The sequence below is a fragment of the Carassius carassius genome, chromosome 1, assembly GCF_963082965.1.
Source record: "Carassius carassius chromosome 1, fCarCar2.1, whole genome shotgun sequence".
Taxonomy (NCBI): Eukaryota; Metazoa; Chordata; class Actinopteri; order Cypriniformes; family Cyprinidae; genus Carassius; species Carassius carassius.
This window is the reverse complement of record NC_081755.1, coordinates 42,638,740-42,648,950: the sequence shown is the minus strand read 5'-3', so window position 1 is coordinate 42,648,950 and position 10,211 is coordinate 42,638,740. Positions and strand designations below refer to the sequence as shown.

Here is a 10,211-nt window from a genome sequence, read left to right as displayed (position 1 = left end):
GCCTTTTTATTTTGATAGGATAGTGGAGAATTGACAGGAAAGCATAGCGGGATCAGCAAAGGATTTCGAATCACACTCGGGTTGCTGGAGGCGTAGTTGCGCTACATGTCGATGCACAAACCACAAGGCTATCAGTGCCAACTTTTTTGATGGTTTTATAGTTGTGATGAAACATATCTGGCCCTAGATCATCTTCTGTATTCTATACATCAGATTATAACAGATTACGGGAAAAAAAACAAAGCAAATGTAGGACAGGGACTGAGATCTTTCGACTGATGATTGGATTTTGAGATCAATAGTGTGTTTTTAGAAAGTAGTTAATGTTAAAAGAAATGCAAATTTCTTTTATTTTTGAAAACATAGAAGAACTTGCTATTTTAAGTACTATAAATCTGTTTAGTTGATTTCATTTTAAGATTTTTTTTTTCAGTTATTTTAGTAAATATTGTATAAAGAAATTTATACAGTTTATAAATATAAAAAATAAAATTTTAGAGACCACTATACTTTTATTTACTTTTTAATAAGTGGAGTGATATCATGTGTATTGACTTTATATCAGCCATTGGACACCTTGTTGCCTATAATGTTGAGCCATCACCAACAACAAAAAAAATATGTATCGTTCAGCCACTAATCTGTATCTTGTTTAGTATTTGTTCCAAATCCGAGACGGCAAATATTTTGTATAAATATTTTCAAATAAATATTGTGTTAAATAAATTAAATTCTTATCTGCATAGTTAATTTATTTAATCTAAAGCAGTTTTACGCACATCATTAAGTTGTGGTTAACACTTAACAAGAAGGTCTCACTTGTTTACATTTATGCATGCATTAAAAGTGCTATTTAGTAAAAATATAAATGTTCATGTTAGTTCACAGTGCCTTAACTAATGTTTACAAATTAAACCGTAAAAATGTATTGGTAAATGTTGAAATTAACATTGACTAATATTATTACGATGTATTTTTCATTAGTTAAACTACATTAATTAAACTCAATGCAGTAAACTAATGGTCACAAATAAAACCTTATTGTAAAATGTTACAAAATTGTGTTTTTTCATGTATATTGCACATCACCTAACCTAAAAAAAAAAAAAAAAACGCTGCCTATGCAGAGAGTTTCAGTTTATTTTCAGTTTATTTACTTACAAGGTTCAGTTTCAGTAGAATTCTGTCATATAAAGTAGGGTTGGTCTTGGAACCGAGCTTATATCTCCTTTCTCCTTTCTTGTAGCGGGCTGACTCATGAGGGACACACTCGGGATGTGGAACAGGTGTATCTCCGCTGCGCCCAGGGGTTTCTGGAGTGGCTTTACCCCACAGGAGCCATCATTGTCAACCTGCGGCCAAACACACTGTCCCCAGCGGCGTCTCTTCTCTCCGTCTGCATCAAGCCCTCTAAAGAGTCCAGCGGGACCCACATCTACCTGGACCGGCTGGGCAAACTGCGTCTGTTCCTCCGTGAAGAAGATCAGGCCGAGGGGAAAGTGCATTGTTTCAGCATCCAGGACGGGGCGCTCTTCATCGAGGCAGTGCCTCAAAGGGACATCAGCCGAAAAATCACAGCCTTCCAGTACGAGCTGGTCAACCACAGACCAGCAGCAGATCCACAGTCATTATCTGGTATGAGGTTCTCTTGATCTTTAAAGACTTGCTTGACAAGCACAGTTTTCTTTCATGTGATGTATTTCCTGAAATGGAAATGTGCATGTTTTTTGCCAAATCTAAGGAGTAGAATAGAATTTGTTAATATGTAAAACAGAAAACAATCTCAACTAAAAATCCAATTATTATTTCCTGGATTATTTAAAGAACAGTAAGTCTTTTTTTTTAATGTTTTTTGTTTTTGAAAGAAGCTCACCAAGTTGTGTTTATTTTATCAAAAATACAGTAAAACAATAATATTGTGAAATAAAAAATATTTCAGTTTTATGTCTACTCCAGTCTTCAGCGTCGCTTGATCCTTCAGAAATCATTATAATATGCTGATTTACTGCTCAATTTGTTTGAAATAGAAATCTTTTATAACATAAAAAATGTCCTTACTGTCACTTTTGATCAATTTAAGCCATCCTTGCTGAATAAGAGTATTAATTTCTTTAAAGAAAAACTTTTACAAATTAAAAAAATAACAGTTTTTGTTTTTAGGTGTACCCTCCTTTTCTATTGAATTTCACTAATAATTGCTTCTTTCAGCAAAAAGCATTATTAAATATCTGTGACTCCAGGGTTTTTAGGTACACGGTTGTCAATGCACGCAATACAAGGGTATGTTATTTTAAAAAGTATGCGATCTGAAGCCAATGTTTTCATGCCCAGCAACAGATGATATCTTTACCTCAGGAAACGTCCTCCCCTCTGTGATGCCGAGATGGTGGATCTGTGCTCGTATTTGCTCTGGAAAGCGATACTGATTTGAACCTTGTTTTCCATGCGTTAAATACCGACTGCGTTTTCCAGGATGTATAGTGTAAGTCTCTCAACGGGACCTCACAAGCACCCCGTGGGGATTTTACACCGGGAAAACGTGAAACATTCAGCCTCCTTTCAGAAATTACATTTCAAGCAGTGCACCTGCCAAAACCGAAGAGCTGAATGGCCTGAAGCAGTCTAGATACATCATATAACAAGTCAGTTTCCTCTCCCAAACAAAGCAAAAGTATTGTTCAGTGTGTCCCCCCCAACCCCCCCCCCCCCCCTCAGGGGGGTATGAATTCATAACTGCCATGTAAAACTGGCTTTGATAAACAACTGTATTTTGCAGGCATGGATACAGTATAAAGCAGAGAAGCTTTAAACAGTTTCTGTGTTTTGGGACTGTGTGGCATCAGCGATCTGAGCGTGCACATCTGTAAGGTGACCTGGTTTCCTTTTTCCAAGCTTTTGGCTTTTTTCGCATTCACCTCATGAATGTTGACCTGTTGTGCTGGAATTGAGTTGCTTTCCATCACTGTGGAATGTGTTTTAGTCCAGCTGTTGGGAGGACATGTTATCTCCATCTTTTTTTCCCTACTCCCTTCCTCTTCCTCTTTTCCCCTCTCTCTCTCTCTGGATTCCCCTCCCTCACTTTTTCCTTCATTAATTTTCGTTCCGCCTCTCTGAAGTGGTTGGGATGCAGGCAAAGTTGCATATGAATCTTTTCTCCATTAGCATGGAATGCAGAGGGACCAGATGTAGCAGGGACACTATCTTCCCCTTTTGCCCAGCCTGTGTGTGAAGTGGTTGCGATCCCAGCAGCGATGCATTAATTCAGGGCAGTGAGGGCTGCTGACTCAGATGCCAGCCCATTCCAGCGGTTCTGTTTAAACTTTTGCATGTGATCCACCGCAAAGCTTTTAAGCGCAGCTTTAGTGTTCAGGATGTGGCAGCGGTTAACGCTTCACATCAAACCTCTGCCAGGCCTAGCGTTCTGAACGATCACCCGCTTTGAAGCTTTGGCGTTTGCCAGCTGTTGTGAAGCTGATTCCTGGATGACCTCTGGCCCCGTTGGTGGTGCGATATTTCTTGTGTTGCAACACAGCCGACCTCTGGTCCGCTCTCCTTCAACCACAGTTTCCTCAACAGACAAGTCCTACTGTGCTCATATGGGGTAGGTAGGTTCATAAGGGTCAGGTTCAGCAGATCGGGTTTTGATAGGACCAGTTATTTTGCCCATTTTCCATGGTTGTGCCCAATCTACAGTGATACCAGTAAATCTAGATGCTATTATTTAAACAGTCTATCAGCCTACACTGTAAACAGCCATTGCTGATGCACAAGCAGTGCATACATTTTATAATGGGATTGATTTAGTTTTGTTATGGTTAATAACATGTCTTATATTTAATGTTTTAAAAGAAATGAATTCCTACCTTGCACCTTAAATTGTTCAAAAGTGGCTTATTCATCAAAGAACTCTTGACTGTTTATTAGTACTTATAAAGTACATATTCTACATCCCTAATCCTACCCAATACCTAAACTTAACAACTACCTTACTAACTATCAATAAGCAGCAAATTAGGAGTTTAAGACAAGTCTTCTTGATGGCGAGAATTGCACCTTAAAATAAAATGTGACCGTAAATAATAACAGTAAATTATGCATATTATGCATAATATATTATATTGTACATTACTTAATAGTATTTACACCGTTGCCTCTTCATGCCCTGTACAGACAGAATAATACTCTGTATTTGGGTAATTACACTGTAATAACCACATCCTAAAATAAAGTGTAGGCTAACTAAAAATGTATTACTGTTTCCAAAAACAACAACTTCGATAATAATAAAAAATGTTTTGTGCACAGCAAATCAGCATATTAGAATGGTTCCTGAAAGACATTGTGGCACTGAAGATTGGGGCAATTAGACTGAAAATGTAGCTTTACATCACAGGTATATATTACATTTTGAATTATAATATAATAGAGAACATTTATTTTAAATGTTCAACATTTTTCACAATATTACAGTTTTTGTATTGCTTTTTTTTTGTTTTTTTGTTTGTTTGTTTTATCGTGGACACTTGTTTGTCACTCTTATTTGTGACTTGCTTCCAGTGTAGATTGGGTGTCAGGCACCATACGACAATTTACGACAATGTTGTTGCATTTTAAAGGTATGAACCAGAATATCCTTTAACAATTGCATCACAATGCACTAAAAAACAAAATACCTTAGCAACCACATTGCAATTTGTTGTTCCCACCCAGAACAATGTAATCTTGTGGTGACGAGTTTTGGACCGCCAGCTAACACCCACATTTACTGTAGTTGTTAAAGTTTTGGAAGACTTTTTAAAGCCCCTCAATCCACTTGCACTCATCGACAGCTAAACTTTTGCCTGTCACACACACCTGCCCTAACCCACAGACCGCTACCCATAAAATACCCATAAACCCCTCCACCCAGCCACCTGAAACAACCAGTCGCTCGCTCCTTCCTGCAAGCCTGTGAGTGTAGAGACCCTCCAGACAAATATGCTGGATTGTGGGGGCTGTAATGACCCCAGAGCCACAAAACTGTGGCCTGATTTATTTAGATAGTGAAACATGCTGATCAAAGCCGACACGGTGCTGCCAGTGTTTAGGTTACACTGATTGCCTTACAGGACTCTGCGACCACCTAAAAGCAACAGAGTGTTTGTCTCTTGTCAAGTGTCGCTATGGGACTCACTCTAGGTTGTTGGCACAGGTGAAACATGGGCTCCACTGGATGTTTCTTTTTTTTTTTTTTGGACCAAGAGCTACTAGTCCTTGGAGTCTCTGCTCCTTGTTGGAGTTCTTCTCAGCTGGATCTCATTTGCGTTGGGGTGTGAGGACACGGCGTGTGTTTGTCAGTGTTTTTTTAGAGGGGGAAGGGTCGAGATGTTTCCCTCCTCTCCACCATTTATTTTTTTATTTTTTTATGAGGAGCCTTTTCTCGCAGGCCACCCCGCATTTCTGTTTGGTTAGAAGCCGACAAACCGTGACGATAAAGTTGGCTTCTTCATGCTCAATAAATAAACATCTGCAGCAGAAATTAATTATGTCTTTGAAAGTCCACGTGGCGGGTGTAGATAGATCAGTGTGCTGATTTTTGTTAGAAAGATTAAAAACAAAAAAAAACTTATGCACGTTATTGTTTTTACTGTTGCTTTACCATCAAGCGTTAGCTGTGCTTGGTCTGATTTTGTTGTTCTGTATCTCTCTACAGCACCCTGCCAACCCTGTACAGATGCGGAGGCCCTGCTGGCTGTATGCACCAGTGACTTTGGTAAGACAAGTCTCATCTTTAAATGTTTTTGATAATCACAAGTTTAAAATCAAAGTGAATAAGATTTGGAACCAGTCTGAAAGTCTTATCTGTTGAGTTACACGAATACTTTGATGGGATCAAATAAGTTTCTTCAAAGAATCAAATAAGGTCCTAGTGAATAAGCTGAAATTCCTGCAGGATTTGGTTCTTAAGAATACTACAGACTGATAAATGGACCACAGTCACAGTTAATAGGCCAATATTTGGCCCTATTAGCTCCATACTTTACTGACAGCCTTGTTCATGGATTTAATCCTATTATTATAATTGAGTATTTTAAGAATAAACATTCACATAGAACTAATATCTGTGTTTATAAATGTGAGATATAGGGCAGTGGAATAATAAAAGAATAAATTAACAAAGTTTGAGTCGAGGCTCTTCAAAATCCATCTTAAATCTAACTATTTTAGATAAGACTAGGCATTCTCAAGGCAACATCAAAGTTGACTTGCAAACTTTACTCATTTTGTTGATACAACTTGATAATTGCTAATATTTTTTTTAAATATCATACATTTTCACATCATATCAGCACTCCAGTATTAGTAATAGTATATAACTAAAGAGAGTTGTTATATTAAATTGTAATATTTATCTATACTCAACCTCTACTTACCTATTTAAAACTTAAAAAGATTACTTTCTCATATGGGCGTGGTCCTATTGGTGACGTGCTCTTAAAGACGTAGTTTGCATTTTATGTTGGAATCAAAAATTCATCATAATAAGAAATGGTCCCACTTTAGTTTGGGGATCAATTCTCACTATTAACTACAACTCCAGTTTCAATAAACTCCTAATTTGCTGCTAATTAATGGTAAGGTAGTTGTTCAGCTTTGGGTGTGGGATAGGATTAAGGAATCTAAAATATGGTTGTGCAGAATAAGGAATTAATATGTGCTTTATAAGTAACTAATAACCAGCCAATATGCAAATAACATGAATGCTCATAAGAAACAGGCTAATTGGTGAGAATTGGTCTTTAAAGCCAAAGCTATAAAGTGTTTCCTAAGAAATGATGTCAAGAGAAATCTCCCATTAAAATCTTTTAAGATTGTTGGCCCATTGTGCTATACATTAAAATGGGAACCCATATGCATTGAGGGTTGTTTGACCAGGGATAATGTAGTCAGTATGGAGAGAAGAAAAAAACAACTATCTCTTACATTGTTTTATTTTTTCTCTCTACAGTGGCGCGGGGCAGTATTCTTGGTGTGGCGGAGGAGGAGGACCAGACCTCTGTCACCGTGTCCCTAAGTCGCCTTTACAGACAGAAGACACAAGTGTTTGTGTCAGGGGGCGGCCGGGCTAAACGCTGGACAGGCTTTGTGAAGATGCCCAGGCAGTGTGGGGTTAAACCAGGGGAGGGCGAGTTCCTCTTCACTGGTACGGTGCGATTCGGAGAGGCCTGGCTCAGCTGCGCTCCACGGTACAAGGACTTCCTTAGGGTGTATCAGGACGCACAGCAGCAAGGGACCAACCCATGTCATTTGGACACAGACTGAATTCTTTTTAGGAAACCACACGGTCCGCCCCATCGTGAGGAACTGTGACCCTGCGAGCAGCTGTCTGTCTCTGTTTGTGTCTGCAGAGAGAAATCGAGTTTAAATCATATAGACTGCAATACTGATGCAGAAACCTGCTGTCCCAGCATTGCCTGAGACGTGACTCATGCTCTCAAAACATCCCGCAAAGACAACCGAAGTTGGACTTGAATTAACTAAACCAATGCCGATTTCTCCCGATATGTCTTAAGACTGATATTTTTTTCTTTTCTTTTTTTTCTTGCGGTCACAATGTAGCAGATCTGGCTGATGAATGTGTAAAAATGTGAAAAGAACATTCTAAAACGGAAGTCCCAAATGCTTTGTAAAAAGCTTGATGTACAGTTTTGCAGTTGTTTCTATGACAGAAATATATTGATGAAAAAGCCTGCTTTTTAATTTTAATTTTTTAAGAAAATTTGAAGTGCAATTCCTGCCTGTGTTTTGTCTTCAGGCTGTTCAGTTGCAAATGTGTCTTTCCAAGGATTAAAATGATTTCTTTTCTCTTTGGAATCAAATAATGTGCCGTTTTTTTTTTTTCTTACACTTCCATCTATTGTGAAATTCTTAATCTATGAACTTTCCAAAAATTATTTTTATTACTTCTATATAGTCACTGTTTACTGTTTTAAATGCACAAGAGCTCATCCCAAAGTATGAATGATGTTCTGATCTCTAGATATGGCTTGAATCATTTTTCAGTGTAACTGTGTGAGGTGTTTTTCTAACTATTATTATCATCCACCAGGTGACAATTGTAAGGCAGATTACTTAGAAAAGTAATATCACACCTCTCCTCTACAAACCACACACTTTCAGAGTATCATTAATGTGCGTAACACAAGCAGTGCTGCATATGGTACATGCTTAAAGGGAGAGTTCACAAAAAATATATATATACTGTATATTCTGTCATCATTTACTGGTCCTCATGTTATTTCAAATATCAGTGAAACACAATTGCAAAATTGGCATTTTTCAAAATATCTATTTAGTGTTCCACAGAAAGTTTTGCGGTCATTCTACAAAAAAGGAACAACATAGCTTTCAAGTGTTACAGATCGGAAACTTGGTTAATAACCTGTTTGTAATGTTCAGTTATATTTTGTTCCAAGAATTTTCTATGAAACCAAAGAGTTTTTCACTGTGCACCTTCAGAATCCAAAAACATTTCACTAATCGCTGGTTTGTTCAAAATCCTGAGCAAATAGTGATGCTTGATGATTTGAGGTATTAGTTTCACAACTTAATACACTTTGCAGAATCTTCAACATTTTAAAATAGCAAAAATAAGAGGAATCATTTGTTTTTCATTTAGTACTACGTACACTGCAAAATCAGGGTACATAATAATACATAATCTTCAAGACAAAATAATAGCTGAATTTATGACAACTATTGTACTTCATTCAAAAATGTAAACACTCCCCTCCTAAAGTATTGGAACAGTGAGACCAATTCCTTACTTTTTGCTGTAGACTGCAAATATTTGGGTTTGGCATCAAAAGATGAATATGAGACAAGAGATCAACTTTTCAGCCTTTATTTCCAGGTTTTCACATCTGGATCTGATTAGAAGATACCACCTTTTGTTTGTACCCACCCAATGATCATGTGACCAAAAGTATTGGAACAAATTGACTTAAACTAGATTAAGGTGAATGAGACTTAATATTTAGTTGCAAATCCTTTGCTTGCAATGACTGCATCAAGCCTGTGACCCATTGATATCACCAAACTTTTTCATTCTTCTTTTGTGTTGCTTTTCCAGGCTTTCACAGTAGCCTCTTTTCAGTTTTGGGGGGTTACTCCCTTCAGTTTCTTCTTTAGCAGGTAAAATGCATGCTCTGTAGGGTTTAAGTCTGTATATTGACTTGGCCAGTCTAAAACCTTCCTCTTCTTGCCCCTGATGAACTCCTTTGTTGCTTTACCACTATGTTTTGGGTCATTATCTTGCTGTATGATGAAGGATCTCCCAATCAGTTTGGATGCATCTTTTTAAATTGGCAGACGAAATGTTTCTGTAGACTTCTGAGTTCATTTTGTTGCCTCTGTCATGTGTTACATCATCAGTTAAGATTAATGAGCCTGTCCCAGAAGAAGCGATGCAAGCCCAAGCCATGACATTACCTCCACTTTGTTTCAGATTAGCTTCTATGTTTGGGATCATGAGCAGATCCTTTGTTTTCTCCAAACTTTAGCCTTTCCATCACTTTGGTAAAGGTTAGTCTTTGTCTCATCAGTCCATAAAACTTTGTCCAGAATTTTTGAGGCTCATCTCCTATTGAGTGGTTTGCATCTTCTGGTGTAGCCTCCGTACTTTTGTTAATGAAGTCTCCTGTGATCAGTAGATTATGATACCTTCACTTCTGCGCTCCTGAGGTTGTTATTGATGTCACTAAAAGTTGTTTTGGGGTCTTTTTTTACAGCTGTCACAATGTTTCTGTCATCAACTGCTGATGTTTTCCTTGGTCTACCTGTTCAAGGGCTGTTAATTAGTACACCAGTTGTTTCTTCCTAGGGATTGTACTGGTTGTATTGGCTAGGGCCAATGTGTGTGTGCAATGGGTCTGATTGATTCTGCATCTTCTCTCAGCTCACAATTGATTGTTTTCCACCCAAAGACAGCTCGCTGGGTTTCATGTTGGTTACATGTCTAGCTTTAAATGCTCTGCACAAGCAAAATCCAAATCTGAAACTGAGCGCAGACATTCAGTGCTATTTATTGTTTGAATAATCTATATAATAGGACACACCAGGGCAACAAAACACAACTGTCAATCACATTTTCCAATACATTTGGTCACATGAGTAATGGGTTCAAACAAAATGTGCTATCCTCTAAATTGTGTTTATCTGATCCAGATTAG

The 10,211-nt window shown here is 37.8% G+C and overlaps 1 protein-coding gene across 1 annotated transcript in view; it reads left to right on the top strand.

The window, feature by feature from the left end:
• The window catches only part of LOC132151635 (meteorin-like protein), a 10,824-nt gene extending 2,962 nt beyond the window's left edge, over positions 1-7,862 (top strand). Inside the window, exons 2-4 of the mRNA XM_059559894.1 lie at positions 1,247-1,635; positions 5,693-5,752; positions 6,989-7,862. Of these exons, the coding sequence (XP_059415877.1) occupies positions 1,247-1,635; positions 5,693-5,752; positions 6,989-7,302 (763 nt within the window). The 3' untranslated portion in view covers positions 7,303-7,862. The remainder of the gene's footprint in view (positions 1-1,246; positions 1,636-5,692; positions 5,753-6,988) is intronic.
• The last annotated feature ends 2,349 nt before the right edge of the window (positions 7,863-10,211 follow it).